Here is a 17497-nt window from a genome sequence, read left to right on the forward strand (position 1 = left end):
GTGGCGGCCGGCTCGTGCCGGTTAACCCCATTCGTCACCTGCCAGAGGAAGTCGACGGGGCTATCCTCGCCTCGTCCCCTACGAGCTCGAGAATCGAAACGCACGTCAAAATAAAATCTCCATTTGGTGCTGCGATTCGACGAATTCATTTACGTCCTGCATCTATTGCACGATAGATATATTTTATTTTTTTTTATGTAAATTACAATTCCAAAGGTTTTCCACGGTACGGATCCTGACGATCACGATACGCAATCAGTTGCCAACCCAATATACAGGGTGGTTGGTAACTGGTGGTACGAGCGGAAAGGTGGTGATTCTACGCGAAAAAAGGTCGGAAATAGGAATAAAAATTTTTTTTTTCTTAATTTTTTTTTTAATTTTTCCATCGAGACAACGATCTACAGTCAGATCCGTTACAACGAGACTCGATAAAGTGCACGCGTACCGAGCGAAAATTCATAGTCGATTTTCTCGAAAACAAAGCCTCGAACGAAAAATTTTTATTCTATATTTTCGACTTCTTTTTTCGCGTAGAATCACCCCCTTTCCGCTTGTACCACCATTTACTAACCACCCTGTATATCCATTACAAGAAATAAATAATGGTACACACCCTGTATTATACAAGATTTTGCGAATTTGTATTGGACTCGTTCTGCGATCCGTGAATCACCGATTGTTATACAGCGAGATTTCCAACAACTTGCAACATGCCGCACGCATGAAACAGAAAACAGAAGAATATTTCTGCATGTTGTGGTCGTGTTGCTCCGCTATATCGTAGCAGCGGTTGAAGACGAGAAAGAATGGCAAAGGAAGAAAATCGCTGTTTCGTTGCAAATATCCGTTAACCGTCTCACATTGTCGATTTCTGTTTTATCTTTGTCACGAGTTAATGTTTCACACACGCCTAAACTTTACTCGAGAAACGCTCTTTAAAACGATGAAAACCGCATGAAAACCCATGCAATGGTCGGAATATACGGACGCTTACTGGGAACTTTATTTTATACTATGTATAGATATACGTTGTAAACATCTGATGATTGGTTGCAACGTAAGATGATATTTATTGTTCTTGACCGATCGTTTCAATACCGTTCTTGTGTAAAAGCAGACTGATCCTCCGATTTGTCTGCTTACTAGTTACGATTTGAATTAGGCACTTCACCCACAGCGATGTAGGAGATTACCGATTTTATAGCAAAGTTTCTCCGAATTCAATATTTTCATCGCAAATCCGAGTATTGTTTTTCATTTATTTTCAAATTGTTTGAAATCGAAACTTTCTATCATTTCGTTGGTACTGTATCAATGACCAGGTTCTTTGAACGAATAACGAAAAGAAACATTATCTTGCGCAAACTTCTAGCTGACTTTTTACTATCGCCGACATATAGTCGATCGAAGATTGAATAATCATATTCATAATCATATATCGATGATTTCGATATGATTATTTCAATATTGTTTCGAAATTGCGCGAATTTCGAGTGGAGAAAAACGATGGTCAAGAAAAATGAATAAACAGTAGAAGATATCAATGAAATCGAATCCAATTTACATCGTTGTTATTAGCTGAACTTTTCTTTATTCCGTATCCTCGCGATACATAGATTATTTAGTGAAAAATTCAAACTAATATTTACATCTTTATGTACGTAATCAAAGCATCGTTTCAACGTTATTTGCAAATTTCACAGATTCTGTACATATTATCAATCACGATCGCCGACAAGATAAAATCGCTGGATATTTTAAACGTTGCCTTCGAATTCCACGAACTTGCAATTATTTCTTCGCAGTCGTCGCAAGTTCTATACATTGCTGATCAAAGCGATATTACGGCATCAGCTGCGAGTTACGCAAACGTTGAACTATTTCATCGCAACTGTCGCCGGGCTCAAGTTTGTTCCTCGTCGTAGAGTTTGAAATCGCGAAACCATTCGACGTCAGTTCGATGAAACCCAAAATCCTTGTGCGAGTTTGCGAGCTCGCCAAGTTCCTGGCGGGATAGTTAATATAAATTTGACGGTCGATTTATCAGAGAGCGGCTATTCTGGTAGCGTGATTCGCGACGCTTTTGCCGCCGAGGCAGGATGAAATTAATTAAACGTTCGCGAACTCGTCGCGACAAAGGAGGCGTTCTACGGCGTACAACGCACCGAGTGGCGTACCGAGATTTCTCAGCAGTGGAGAAGAAAAGCACGCGCAGAAGTTCGGCGAGGAGGCGCGAACGCGGAACAGCTGCTTCCATTCGCGTGGCCGCTTAATCGTCTTCGCGCGGTTTCGACGAGCTGGAGGCATCGGCACGATATGCATCCATTTATATAATACCGAGCCTGTCTTCCGTAGCAACGAAGATTTATTGGCATTTCACTTGTACACCGTGTCGTTTCTAAATAAGATCGGTAAAATCTGCTCGCGCTAGTGTTCGATACGTACGACCGTAAAAATCTTTTAGAAAAATATCACAGATCGCTACTGTATTCGGAACTAGAAAGTTGTCCAACGACAGGAGCGTAATGGTAATATCTTCTTTGACGCGATCTTAAAAATAGGGTGCACGCGTATTTTCGTTATTGGCTCGGATCGTCGCGTCTACGAATCGTTTACCGGGTTGAATAATTGGTTTGTTCGCCTTTCATTGGCCTCTGTACTTACGTATTCTAAAAAATATGTTATTTAAAGAACGTACAGATACGTGGACGTGGTTCGTTCCAAAAGTAATAAAAGAGAGAGAGAGAGACTAGTTGTTTTATATTCCAGATGCTTCGATAAAAAGCGACGTACAGAGAACAGATAAGTTACTCGTTCGTTAGATGGATTTTAAACAAAAGCGGTGACACTTAACATTGTGTTTTGAGGAAAGCACAATGAACTTGCTATTCAACCTCGTAAATCTTCGTATCAAATAACGAACGGACAGATCGGGAAGATGTCTGTGAAACAGAGCGCGACGCATTAATGCACGACAGGCTAATGTGAATTATACGGGCGTGATGCTTCTCCGCGTCACTCGTGAAAATAACCCCGCGACGCTCGATGCGTAACGCGCGACACAACGTCGGGACGCCGGGCGCATCCATCATTCCGGCAACCGGTTATCTCCAGCAGAGAAACAGAGACAGACGGAGGAAACGAAATTGTAAAGGGAGACGGCGGCAGCTTACCGCGGGGCCAAAGAGAGTGTATCGCTGTGCTACGACTATATCGAGCCACGCGTCTTCAACGTGTAATTATTTATACCGCGAGGGAGGCAGCGCGCGCAACGCTCTTCCATTGTGTCCGACTCGATGGTGTAGCCCATTTCCTTCCCAACAAATTTCATCTTCCGAAACGGAACGAGAGATACGCGCGACGCGGTGCAACGAACCTCGACAACGATACGAGCCTCCTGGACAGGACGATACGTTCGTTTAAACGAGTGTTCTTCGAGATGCTAACGACTATAGTTACGGTGGACGTGTGTACCGACCAACAGTCGTTTTGTTAGATATCTACGCGACAACAAAAAGTATAGGCACGTACTTTTACGTTCCGACGAAAAGCATTTTGTCAATTTTGTAGTATCAAATCTTCGTAGTTACGCGAAATGTACGAGTCGATGATAGGAAACCTAACGTACTTGGATCTAATTAACTGGTATACAAATGCAGTAACGAATACGATGCTGTGCTAACGTACTTGCTGTAGCCACTGTATAGAGATCCTTACGAGTATACGCGTTTCGAATATGCGATCTTTTAATGTTTCACTCGTCAATATCGTAGTCGAAGACGAAAGTTACGTCCTCGCTGAAGCAAGAGAGAACTCTTTATTGACATTGCATATTTCTTGAAACAATTCTTCCATGGTTCGATTTTCTGTTATCGGTAAGAAAAGTTGCTGCTATAGAGATCGGTCTACGTTGGCTGAATATTTTCAGTAACGTTGTTTACAAACGTGTTCTCGAGCATTTAAGTAAACTTTTATGAACACTACTCTCGAACTGTGAAAAGGTTCCCGAGCGTCGAATGTCAAGGATAAGATAGAGAAATAGACAATGCGAGTGAGATGGAATAGAAAGAGTCAGGCTATCTTTAGCTTGTAAAACGAATACGAAAGTTTATACAAATATGGTTGCGTTTAGTATTATGTTTACCGCAAGGGTTTCTCAGTAATCCAACTAAAGTCGTCTCATAATGAAATTCATAATCGGTTGAATTACCATTGAAAGATTACCTTTTCGGGTTTCTGGTTTACGATGCGACTAGGGGATGGGTAAAGGAGGCATAAAATGAATAATATACCTTTGTATAAGGTAATACCGTAATAATATCTCGCTCTCGTACCTCCAGAATATGCCTTTTGTCTTTTAGTTTTCGTTATTGAAGCAATAAATTATGTGAGCAGTTCACGAACATTCTTTCTGGACATTTTAGACTTTTACTTGAGACAGCTCGCACGCTTCTCACGAACAAAGCTTCACAATGGAAATATCCACCAGTGAGAACGTCGTCTGTAACTATGCACCTCTTCGACGACTGTTCGCATATTAGAACCAAACAGGAGCATTTCCACAGGAGAATCTGTTAAGGAACAGATCACGAGTTCCGATATAAGACCGGAAACCGATCTTAAGAAAAACGTCGCAACAGAAACGATATTCCTTTGGCGTGTACAATTCGACGATTGTTCCACAACGCAGTTGTGCATGGACAAGTTGTCGCTAGAACGAAACGCCGCTTCAAAACCTAACGCAAATAGAAATCTTCCTCCGATTACGTTGCTTCAACGTAAACGAAACGTTTCTACAGATCGATATTTGTCGGATACTATTTGAAATATGCAATAACGAGAGGCGAGAAGTTCCTCGTCGCTTATTCGGTGAGAAGGTAGCTTAATACGCGCAAGATGTATACCCGAATCTTGAGAGCCAACAAGCTAAAACACCGTAGCTCGTGCCAACGAAGCTCGTTTTTCTCGTGAAAATCAGGCAGTATATCTTCGCTGGTTGTTCGTTAATCGTCAGGGACGCCACGGGACGCGAAAATTCCCCGGAAACCAGGTTTCGCTATGTGGCACGAATTTCTTCGTTCGAGCGATGCAGCGCGAATTTGATTATCACTCTGAGAGAGAGAGAGAGAAAGAGAGAGAGAGAGATTTATGCCCCGAACCAACGACGCACACCTGGACAAAGTCTCGCGTGCACACACAGTGGAAGCTGAGACGAAACTATGGGGCTGAAGATTGTTTTCGTTGGTTGTTGCTCACGCACGAGATGCACGGAGTTTTTGGTTCGTCGAGGGAGAGAAGATTCTTCGTTGTTAAAGAAAGGAGACAAAGAGAAGGAAGAAAAAGAGAAAGAAGCCGAGAAGGCGGAGGAGGAGAAAACGACCGGGCCGAAGGGCTAGTTTCGGCCGCAGTCTGGCAGACAATCGTAAAAGCCGAACGATCCCTGCGCGAATTATAGGCCACGGTTCTCTTGCGAGAATATGTCTATCCGCGAACGTGTGTGCGAACGTCGGTCGATCTCCCGCCACCTCTTCGCCGAGGGTCTCCTTTTTGGTCTGGCTTCGATAGCGCGTCAAAATAAACAATATTTACGAATTACTCGGCTTTTTCAAAGCTCGTCTTCCTACCGTCGAAGAAGTTGATTTCGTGTTGCGGTTTTCGAATTATGGCTGACTCTGTACTTGACTCTTGTTACCTGTTTTATTGCTTCCATTTCGAATCTATTTTCTCCTATCCCTTCTTTCTCGTTTAATGTTAAAAATCGGAGATCCGAAAAATAGGAGATCGGTTATCAGCAGGCAACTGATAACGCGTTATGTATCGTCGAGATTTGGTTTTATCTTGGATTAATTGCTCGCTATTTTGCCCTTCTCATCGAATATAAAAGTTGAAAAAATCGAGTTCCAGTGAGAAACAGTTAGCATCTATGAATCGTTGTTCCCTGTTTCTCGTACCTTACTCGACGATAAATATTGGAAAAGTCGAAGGAATATTGGCTTCCAATAAACAATAGCGCGTTGTTGTACGAGATTAGGCTACTGTATACGAGTACAGGCTATTTCTATGCTATAGTTTATCTCTTATTGCGGATCGTTTGTCTCTGATGTCTCTCTTCTTTGCTCTTATAAATTGGCATCTAGAAGATTCAGCTTGTAATAAATGTTGTAATGTCGCATAAACGAAGCATAACCAAGCCAGTGTATTTTGAATTTATTGTCCCCTATTTTCCCTTTCTTGTTCGATAACAAAATTATAAAAAACAGTCACATCGCGGTGAACAATTTTCGCGGTGTCTCTTTACGCTTTACGTTCGTTTTAGATCGATCGATCTGCTTGTCCTCGATCTTTTTCTCCTTGCACGATATAGCGAAGCGTATCAAAATTAATGGAAGCAGACATTAGCGAGCTGTCTGCGAATCACAGGCCATCGCAAAGCTATTGGTCTGTCGCAAGCGTACAGGCAGTATCGTTCAGGTGCAATTAGAACAGTCTGGTCGAACATTAAAGTCGAGCGGCACAGACACGAATGATACGAGACGCGAGATTAAATTAGGCGTCGCATCGTACCACGCACGTCGTCCGGATCTGCCTTGCCAATTTCGCGTCCGGCGAACCGCGACGTCTTCCTCCGCCTCGATGGACAACGTTGCCTTCGCCCATGACGCGATTTCGATTAATACCTACCTCTCCTGTATTATTTTCTCGTCGCGTTCTATGGCACTGTGCCTCGAATTTGACTGCTCTGCTACGAAGAAACGTGATACAGTTTTTCGAAAGTCGAGCGATCGGTTACAAAAGTGGGTGAAATTTTTACGAGGACAGTTATTTGATTGTGTCTCAACATTTGTGCAACGTTTAAGAGAATTGATATTGTCAGCAGTGTTAACTACTAATTGGTAACAGTTACAATGTGAGAAAGACGAGTAAACATTGCGTGTTTATCTATCGGAGAAATTTTTACAAAAATTAACACATCCAATGCGTAAAAATGTCGGAAAACTACGGTAAAAACCATTATGCAGATGATAATACTAAATTAGCAAGATGGAATCGCAGGATGCCGGATCATTCACGGATATTTAAAAAAATTCCTACTGGATGTATGACAAGTATGACAATGAAATGACAAGTGACATGTCCAACAAATATTCCAACAAGATAGAAGATTAAAGTGTAAATAAAGAGTAAGATTGGAATCTGAAGGAAATCACATGCTCTGGCGTGAGAAGTGGAGGGACGTCGTGTTTTCCGATGATACGAGACTTAATCCGAATGGTCCAGACTAATTTAATTATTACTTTCATTTAAATATCACTTTTTTTAATACTATTTTTTTTGAATTTTTTTTTAATTTATCGTAACTAAATGTTACGATGTAGGATGTGTGAGATGCACCGAGCAATTTTTTAAAAACAACAACGTGACACGTTTTTACACGACTGCATTTGGAACAATACATGAACTTATTGGAAAATACGATAACATTTGCTGAAGAAAATCAAAAGATGCAGAAAAGAAGATCTGTTATCTGTCGACAAGATAACGCGACAGTTTACTGTTTAGAAAATGTGAGAAGGTTTTCGTCCGATGGCAAACTTATGGAAAACCGATAGGGAATGGTGAGTAACAATAGTAAATAATTCGAAAATGCAGTGAAAGTTGAATCGACACCAAACTAGATGTGCAATACGAAGAACCGAATATTCAAAGTGATGAGCATAAACAAGTGCATGCTATTAATATTACAATTTTTACGTTTTTGATAATAATGTAATACATTGTTCTTATACAAATTTCATTATTATTCTGTACATTAAATTATTAAATATAGTTTAGAAGAAGAAATGTAAAAAAATATAACGGTTTCTCAGTTCTTGCTATCTTTCCCTTAATTTCTACCCCCGTTGTTATATAGGTATTATTTCTTATTGCTAATTATCCGTTACCACGTCTTGGTCTAACATAAATTTTATTAATAGGTTGATATCTTTTATTAAAAACCGTGTTCTTCTTACAGGAATCTCATGTTCCGGAAAAGCGTACTGGCACGTGCTCAGTAATATAAAATCAATTTTGTTTTATATTTTACGTGTTATACTATAATTAATCTTACCTTAATTATTTTTTATTTGCTCTCGACAAAGCTGACCCTAATTTGTTTGTCTGCAAAGTCATAGGAAGATATATAAAGGTCATAAGAGAAAAGCTTGATGAAATTCGTATAGGAGATGTAAGGACCATAAAGAAAGCTGGGATTAAATGACGACAAACATATTCAATTTAAAGACTGGTCTTTCGTAAAGAACGACAAATATAACTATATATCGTGTTCATCCTCGATATTATTTATACACGTTTATTGTCATTAAACGAGGAAGTAACTTTCCTCGACTGCGTACACTACGTTCGTTCGCAAAAACGTCGTTTAAACGCCGATCGAATTTCATTGAAACTGAAATGTCCCCGGGCGTATCTTCTTCCCTATTTACCGATTTCGACCCTATTTATATTTCAAACTTGCTTTTCTCCGATACGAAAACGATGTTTTCACTAACAAGGAGATTGAGTGCAACGAATTCCTCTGATAATACGTTAAAAGGTTTTCACGAAGTAAGAAAAATCGCGAGATCTTTCCCTTGCCTTACGGTTTAAGCTGCAATAGCGCGTACCGCAAACAACAAGGCCGATCACACGTCGAGCCATTTCACGGCTTGGCTGAACGTTCGAAGTTGTGCAAATCGCGCACGTCTTTTGACATGTAAATGCATGTGCAAGGTATAACTAATTTTATTTTGCATGATGTTTGACAAATGATTATTACCAATTGTTCATTGAACAGGAGAGATTTATTGTCTTGAAATAAATAATAAATCAGTAAGATCGACGTACCACGTCTCCCATACGCGTGGTTGATGTTTGGTCCGATCAATGTACCACGTCTTGCACGATATTGTAGGTTAAGGGGTTAGTTTCGAATTTGACGGGGCAACACGAAGAGTACTTTATGTGTCTTAAAGCAATATTGTCTTAGAAAGCGAGCGATAACGGTCTTATGAGCGAAAAATCAACACACGACCTATCGGCTTTCTATGCGCCTCTACACGGTTACTTTTCTCCCAGGTACATGAAATACCTGTATCCGTACGAGTGCGAGAAGAGACGCCTATCAACGCCGGCGGAATTGCAAGCGGCGATCGACGGGAATCGTCGAGAGGGACGTCGAAGCAGTTATGGGACATACGCGACGAGCAGCAGCACGACGAGCGAAAGTCTCGTGCAGAGAAACCCCCACACACCCAACTCGCTCGCGTTGCACGCGCAAATATCACCGTTATCATTGGTGACGGCGGTAGCGGCTGGTGGTCAACACCATGGACCGCAATCGCTGGTGAATGGAAGTGCCGCGCACACACCCTTACCCCACCATCCGCATCATCCGCAACATTCTCAGGGAATAGCAGGCCAATCAAATGCAGGTCAGTAACTATACGCATAGGACTAAATTGCGAATTCTTACGTACGCGTAATACGTAGAAATATATAGCTATAAGGTGTAATACTCTTTATAATATTTAGTAAATGAAAGCATTTTTTATATAAGCAATTTTTTAACGATTTTTTTTTATTATACGTATTCGTAAAGCTATGTATTTGCATAAATATTCGCAATTTAAACCAACATGTGTATCGTTAACATGGTGACAATGTGACAAAATTATGACATGCACTGATTACGAAAAGCATTTTATTGATCTTATCGTAGAGTTTAGAAAGAACCGAGTATACGAAATTCCGCGATTTTTGTACTACGATCGATTACGAACAGTTGATACAACGATAATAAGAAAATAATATAAAATGAAATGTACGGCTGGATAAAGAAACAGGTCGAGATTTCATTTCTTCAATTCGTATTTATAAAAATAATGAGAGTGAAATAATAACGTCCACAAGCTGCCGGTACAAAAGCGTTCTAATATTGAAGTCTGGACTCGTTTCTTTAAAATTCCGTCGGTCGTAAAGAGATCTGGAAATTCTCGGCACGATTCGAACCAAGATGAATGGAAAAGAAGTACCGGAAACGAGGGAGTCGAAACGGAGCCTGAGAGGATCTAGATGAAAAGTTAGCGGTGCGCGAGGAGACAGATGCGAACGAAGGAAAGAGATAGGTCGGGAAGGGAGCAGAAGAGGAGCGGGTTTATTTTAAATCGGTAGTTAAGGTTCCGGGCCTCCCCAGAGATGATGATGCGAGAGCGAAGGAGGCGTAATTGATTGTACGATCCTCCGGGAGACAGGCGTTAACGGATGACTCTCGCTAACGAGCATTCCTACTTCCCTACCCCTTTCTTCCTCCTTCTCGACCCTACCATAACCGTACTTCGCCCCTTTTCGCCCTGTTTCGCCACCCTCTGACCTCGCTTCGGACCAATTTCGCTCCTACGACTCGCACCCCATTTGCTCGTTGTTTGCCCCGCCCCCCGAATTTGCCTTTACGTCCAATCTGTGTGCTTTCTCTTTTTTCTGCGTACTATACAACGTATTAAATTCTTTCTTACAACAACAAATTTATTAATAGTCGAAATCATTCGAACAACACGTATCATGGCTTTAACGCGTTCACCGCGAGAAGCGGATTTAAGTTCTACACGTGGTACGGACTTGAATGCAGGATGCGAACTAAAAAACACGAACCTACGGAAGAAATATTTCGCAATAATTTATATCAAACACATAGACCAGACCTTGCTGAAAAATGTGATCGTTTAATTTCTTTTTTTTTCTTTTTTTTTGGCTTTTCGACTTTCATGTCGCTTGGTAGTCAAAAAAAGAAATATTTTGTAAGAAACGAATAATATTGGTTTAGTATTTGAGCTATTCCAACTTAATTAACGTTAATCTGCGTGACTCTCTTATCAAGTCTCTTTTAACGTCCAAAAAGACGATACAAATCGTATACGCGGTACCGATAAAAATGAGAAAAGTCCTAAGATTGGTTGACGACATATCGAATGTAAAAACTGCACTTGCGGCTAGTAATGAAAATTGAATCGAAATTAATCGTGTTAATTGAGGAAGAGCGGATATGCGGTTGAGACAGACAGTAGCAAAGCCGTACCTTAGATAAATTATTTGTCGGAATGTCGAAATGGGAGTTTGGTCCTGACACATTCTGACGGAGCAGATCTTCTCGATTTCCTCCAACCGCTTTCCTGCTTTTCCTTCGTCGTGTCCAATGGAGCCACGCCAATCACTATAGAGTCACTCTAATTTAGTATCTTACCAAACAACTATTCAAACTCGACAGTTGGCTTTTAAACGTGTAAATGATCGACGAAAATCTCCTTTCGACAGAACTGCAGTTTCTCTTCCCCTCGATAATCTTTCCAGGACCTATTCCTGGGATGGCACCATCCGAGTTCGAAACACGCATGGTCGAATACGTGAAGCTATTAAACAAAGAACTTAGAGGTGGTGTTACACCGCCACCCGTAATTCATCGACAAGATAGCGCGTCACCTCCACCTTTGACACCACCGAGGGATGGCGCGTTCAGTGCCCTAGAAATGTCCCGACTGACATTGTGGAATATGTACAATAACAATACTCTATACCCAGGAATGGCTCATCAACCGCCCATGTCACCACAGGCCTCACACTCACCGGTACCTGCACTTCCCAGTCCTGAACCTCAAAGGGAAGCTCTTGACCTTGGACTTAGGTAAGAATTCAATTCTTAATTTCAAAGGAATGACAAAGATTAGTAATCGAATTTTTCTTAGGTCATCGCCCATATGCTTATCACCAATGAGGCAAAGTTCGCCCTCTTCGGGAGGTAGCATACAAATAAAGAAGGATCAAGATTTAACTAATACATGTAGAATGCCACCGGCAAAAAGATCACTCTCTGAAGACGATAGTCTGGCGGAGAAGAATGCAATGGTCGCTACCGGCACGCATATTAAAATTTCCAATCGAGGTAAAAAAAAAGAAAAAATGGACGAATATGATTCTGCTTAGAAAAAAAGAAACAAATTTGACCTTCGCATAACATCAAAATATATCTCCATTTAAATTATCTATCTTCTATGTTTGATATTTTTTGCTATTTTAATATTTTTAAATAACATTTCAGTCCATAATATCAAATTTCATTCTATAAAATGTCTGGTTGTAGGAGACGGAAGAAATGGTGATAATTCCTTAGTAGTCAGTATGGAGCTGAATGGAGTGATGTATCAAGGTGTTTTGTTCGCTCAAAGTAGCAGTAGAACCAAGGACAATGCACCAACATGCAGCAACAGCAATTCGAAACCGTCTCGGAGTGTGGTTTCGTGAATGCTCAACGATTAAGGAACCATCAGCCTATCACGTTGTCTTGATACTTGATGATTATCTACATATAACAAGAGTAATAACCCATAAACGAACGAGAAGCAGTCTGCCATGATCGAACTTGATTTTTCTTTGAAGACTATAATTTACATTTACCAACTCGAATTGTCTTTTACTCGTATCATACACGAATACCTGTTAGGTTCCTAGAAATTGTATAAATATATATGATACGTAAATTAATCGTGATGACAATAGGCTGCTTGGATGATGATGATATTATGAATGGTATTGTATAAATAATGTATGCATGTTTTGAGTGCAATGAAAAGATATGTTTTTAATTATGTATCTTTATATTTTACGGTTTCTTGCGTTCGATGGAAACCTTCTCAGCGTATCGTTCGCCGCAGATCTCGCATTGTCTTTCCTTTCGTTCAACCTTAATAATATAATTAAAAAACGAAACAAAAAAGTAGTCAAAATAGTACATATTTGTAAGGGTGAACTAGAACGGAAAATATTCGCGAGAAAGAACATGTGTTAATTTCTGATGGAATTCTCTCTTTTTTCTTGTAAGCACAGTTCTCTTTCCAAAATTTGCTCCTTAAACCAATTGTTATATTCAGCTAGTGCTCCCAGTCAAGATCACTGGAGAATGCTTTCTACTTCACAAACTCTACAAATATATATTATTTTTTCATCGAATCTCCTACGGATATTTTATAGCATTTTAAATCAGCACGTGTGCGTTTGTTTTTATCATTATTATCAATACGATATCATTGCAAATGTAGAATCTAGGTGTGTGTATATGTGTATATACAAATATACTATATATATACATGCGAGTACATACATATATATGTACACCTACGTAAGTGCGTGCGTAGACAATTGTCCATCTTGTCGCCCGTTTGTTAAGTGTACATAATCATTTAAATATATTTTGCCTTCCGTAAGAGAGAACCAGAGCGAGAAAAAGGAACAGAGTTCAGTGCGACAGTTTATGAGAAAAAGCCATTAATATTATAATTATTTTATTATTATTATTATTATTATTATTATTATTATTATTATTATTATTATTATTATTACTACTACTACTACAACTACTACTACTACTACTACTACTACTACTACACTACTACTACACTACTACTATTACTACTACTACTACTACTACTACTACTACTACTACTACTTCTACCGTCACTACTAGATACAGAATTTTTATTTTCTTTCATTTTCTTTTTGTTACAGTTAAACTTTTGACAGAAGAGAATCGGAAAGTGAAAATACTTGATCCCTCATTTTTCATTCAGACATTTTTATATGATTCTTTCGTGAGTGGTCTTCACGAAACAGAACGTGGGCTTAGAGCAAATTGTTAGCCATTCTTTTATTTTTATTCTATACTTTCGCGTTGTTTTCTTTATTTTATACTAAGTACGCAAAAGGTACGGGCGTTTACTATAGAAGCATTTAGCGGCGTATCATCCGAATGTTTGATCCGTTCGCACCTTTGCCGTTGACTCACGCATCGTCAAATTTCCTAAATCCCTTTATTTTTTAACGATGAATAAAGATGTTTTTCGATGTCTGCTAGGGCCAGTTCGATAACAATACCGCAGTCAAGTAACTATAAAACACTGAACACCCACGAATCGATCTATAAATATATAAATATAGCAATGTTTACTTTACATAATGCCTAGTACGTAACGCGCAGGATAAAAATCACACAATTGGAATGTATACCCTTTGTAGAAGATAAGTGTATTCGCAATACAATGAGTACGAAAATAAAACCATCCATAGGCATAGCTGTTAAGATAAAGACGTAGCGGAGATAAGATATTAGAGAACAATCCGCGCAACAATAATACAAAGGACATAAGATAGATCAGGAAAGAGATTTGGCGAATGATTTATCGACCATCTCTAAAGCAATAGCAGAACCCGACATAACACAATAAGATCTGAGAATCTGCGTATTAATAATGATGCAGGTGAGGAAATGAAATTGTTTTATTGTTTATATATCGAATATTAACCAAAAGACTGTTACATAGAATGTATATTATGTAGGATAGAATTTCTTATTATTAAGAGCAACATTGTCATCATCGCCAATATTACAACCATGTAGCTACTATTACTATTACTACTATTAGTATTATTCAGATATTTACTACTATCATCTTGTTATGGCGTGCTAGCAAGTGACGGTTCTAATAGAAGAACAAAAAAAAAAAAAAAAGAAAAAATGATAGAAAAAGGAATATTTGAATCAAAGTTAAGAAAAGGAATCCTTGTTGCTCTTGCATGAAGATAAAAGGCTGATCCCTTTTTTCTTTCTTTTTTTCATTTTTATTCGAAACATTTGATCTCAAATAAGAAAAATATTCCTGCGGCGATCTTGAAATTAATGACGACATTTTGATTCTTGACCATCTTTTTTATGTGGTAAATTCATCGTTTTACTTTTTAATTGATTACACGAAACACTAAAATGCTAAAAACATCAAATACAAAAATGAGCAACAAAAAAATAAATATAACATTAACAGTTTCGCTGCACTCGATGATTTTCATAGTTTACAAGACAATTATTAATGTTTATTGAACCGACTAGACTGACGCCGGTTTGTAAGTATTACTACTTTTTTTCTTCAATATCGAAAAAAAATTCAGCACATTTGTAGGCATAACATTGTAATAATTATTATATACGTTGTATATACTATATACAATTTAAAAAAAAAAAACAGAATGCTGATGACATCAACTATTTTAATCTTTGTAAGTAGCTTAATTATCTGTAAATCCATGTAAACGAGCCCGCAGATATTATAACGAATAAAATCGATATTACTTTTATTTCAATAGTCTATGACCTCGTTACGTCTTTATACAACATGTATATACTTTGTCAATTCGATCGAATGTTTGTGTCTACCAAATTTTTATACATATATGTAGCGACATGAATTGTCGATCTCATTGACGATAATTCATTACAATTTCAATATGTAACGTTATATTCTTTAGCAAATTTTTCGATCTTACACAATATTGCTTGTTTCTCTTCTAATGTCGCAAAAGCATATTGTACAGATGATAGACAAAGTTTTATGAGTTGTTCTCGTTCTAAACCAAACGTTGAACTAGCTATTTCGTATTCGTGAGACAAAGATGTATGAAAAACACCTTTGTCGTCGGTCTAAAAAGAAATAAAATATTCTTTCCAAATAATTACTCAGATAAATGTTAATAACTCTACTCACACCAAGACAAATAGGATGTCCAGCTTCAAACAAATATTTAAATTGATGAGATTCATAAGTAGGTACTGTTTTACATTGAACATTCGAAGTTAAACACAATTCTAAACAAAAGATAAAAAGCAAATGTTAAAACAATATTCGGTATATTTCTGTATAAAGTAATTAGCAAATTTTCATATGTTTACCACTCTTACCTACAGGAATTTTTGACTTAAGAAGCAAATTAAATATTTTGTTTGATCCTTGTAGTGTGGGATGAATGCAAGTGCAATGTCCCAATCTGTCTGGTTTAAATTCAAGGATATCTATTGTTTCAGTTTCATTTGAAATCTATATGAGACAAATGAGAAAACACTTAATGTATTCAAAGATTCAACAAGATTAAGTTCAGTTTAAATGGTAACTAATCTCTACCTCTGCACAATGGATTGCAATTTTAAGTCCAGCCATTCTAGCTTTTTCCAATAATTCTAAAAATGTATTTCCTGTCATTGGATCTCCACTGAGATCAAGTCCAACAATATATTGGGGATATTTCTTAATAAAATCTATTGCTAATTCTATGTTTTCTTGTGCTGCTTTGTATCCTTGTTTACGATTAATAGATATTAATAACTTCAATAATATGCCTGGAAAATCAATCTTGCACACCCTATAATATCCAGTTAAAAGTACTTAGATGTTTGATTGATTGTTTAAAAAACAAACATTTTAGTTAAATCTTACTCAAATGCTTTTATAATTGCTTCTACACATTCTTCTTTTGTCATTTTTCCTTGAATAACACGTGGTGTGCTTCTAAGCTCCAAATATATTATGTTATCATCTTTGAATTCTTTAATTGTATCGTAGGTAGAATGAAAAACTGCTTCTGGTGTTACTACTAATGAATGTGCTATGTCAAATACTTTGAAACACCTACGAATCAATTATTGCACGTTTTCAATATAATAACACAATGTATAATTTGAAGTTGAAAACTCATTCGTACTCGCCTAATGATGAAAAATCTTTTATACTCGTAAATATTTTGTCAGAGTCTTCTGAATTAGGATTTTGCATTTTATACAATTTCTTCAAAGTATCCACGCTTAGGGATCCATTTAAATGAGCATGAAGTTCCTGTTAAGCACAGAAGAAAAGATATCTTTTAAGCATTAACCTATACGTTTTATGTTGTATAAGTTTCAGATTACATACCAATTTTGGAAGAGCTCGGCAGAAATTTACTAAATTCATTATAAAAAATAAATCAAATTTTATTAGACATATAAAAAATATCAGTCTTATTTTAATGTGTCGTTTATTTCAAACTACTGTTCCTTAAGGCTGAAGAATTAATGCAGTAACCGATTGCATTCGATACGTGACTACATATGTACTTACATATATGTTCTTTATTTAGTTCCTCAATTTATTGTATAACTTATTTTCACGCTTTTTTTAGTCAAACAATGAATAAATAGGATGGTGAAAAATATACATATGTACACATAGATTCAATTAAAATATATGTTTATAATCAATTTAATAATAATAGAAAAGTACAGAAATATGGACTTCATACATAATGCAAATAGTATATAGCATTTTGAGAAAATATAGTTAAAATAACTTTAACTTTGTACGTATTTTATCAAACTTATATATGATTTAATAGATTTTGAAGTGCTGTGCCTTAAAAGCTGTATTGATATTAGATCACTAAAGAATACTTAAAGATACTAAGGTATAGAAAGTATCAGATTTTTAATGTATCTATAATTGGCATGTGTTTTGTATACTGTGTTATAGAAATTACAAGTCTAGCATTTATGAAATGTATACTGCATAGGAAATTTTAATCATTTTTTTTTTATCTCAATTGCATATTT

The 17497-nt window shown here is 37.6% G+C and overlaps 2 protein-coding genes across 10 annotated transcripts in view; one reads left to right on the forward strand and one right to left on the reverse strand.

The window, feature by feature from the left end:
- LOC100748649 (protein dead ringer) overlaps positions 1–13343 on the forward strand; it is a 139541-nt gene extending 126198 nt beyond the window's left edge. For 7 of the 8 annotated variants that reach the window (XM_033321515.1, XM_033321517.1, XM_033321518.1 and 4 more), the window contains 4 exons: positions 9121–9476; positions 11353–11719; positions 11781–11977; positions 12176–13343. In XM_033321515.1, coding sequence (XP_033177406.1) covers positions 9121–9476; positions 11353–11719; positions 11781–11977; positions 12176–12336 — 1081 coding nt within the window. In that variant the 3' untranslated portion in view covers positions 12337–13343. The remainder of the gene's footprint in view (positions 1–9120; positions 9477–11352; positions 11720–11780; positions 11978–12175) is intronic. The other variant, XM_033321520.1, reaches the window with a different exon arrangement.
- Positions 13344–13907: 564 nt separating this feature from the next.
- Positions 13908–17333, reverse strand: LOC100748100 (adenosine deaminase-like protein). 2 transcript variants are annotated; one of them, XM_024368547.2, is made up of 7 exons: positions 16824–17333; positions 16615–16745; positions 16350–16541; positions 16038–16275; positions 15818–15953; positions 15624–15724; positions 13908–14005 (listed from the first exon to the last, which is right to left on the reverse strand). In XM_024368547.2, exons 1-7 carry the CDS (start codon positions 16860–16862, stop codon positions 13976–13978), a joined length of 867 nt encoding a protein of 288 aa, XP_024224315.1. In that variant the 5' UTR covers positions 16863–17333; the 3' UTR covers positions 13908–13975. The 2 variants fall into 2 exon arrangements, with proteins under 2 accessions (XP_024224315.1, XP_024224314.1); XM_024368546.2 differs by having other exon boundaries at positions 13908–15559.
- Positions 17334–17497: the final 164 nt, after the last annotated feature.

The sequence above is a fragment of the Bombus impatiens genome, unplaced genomic scaffold (assembly GCF_000188095.3).
Source record: "Bombus impatiens unplaced genomic scaffold, BIMP_2.2 scf_0463, whole genome shotgun sequence".
Lineage (NCBI taxonomy): Eukaryota > Metazoa > Arthropoda > Insecta > Hymenoptera > Apidae > Bombus > Bombus impatiens.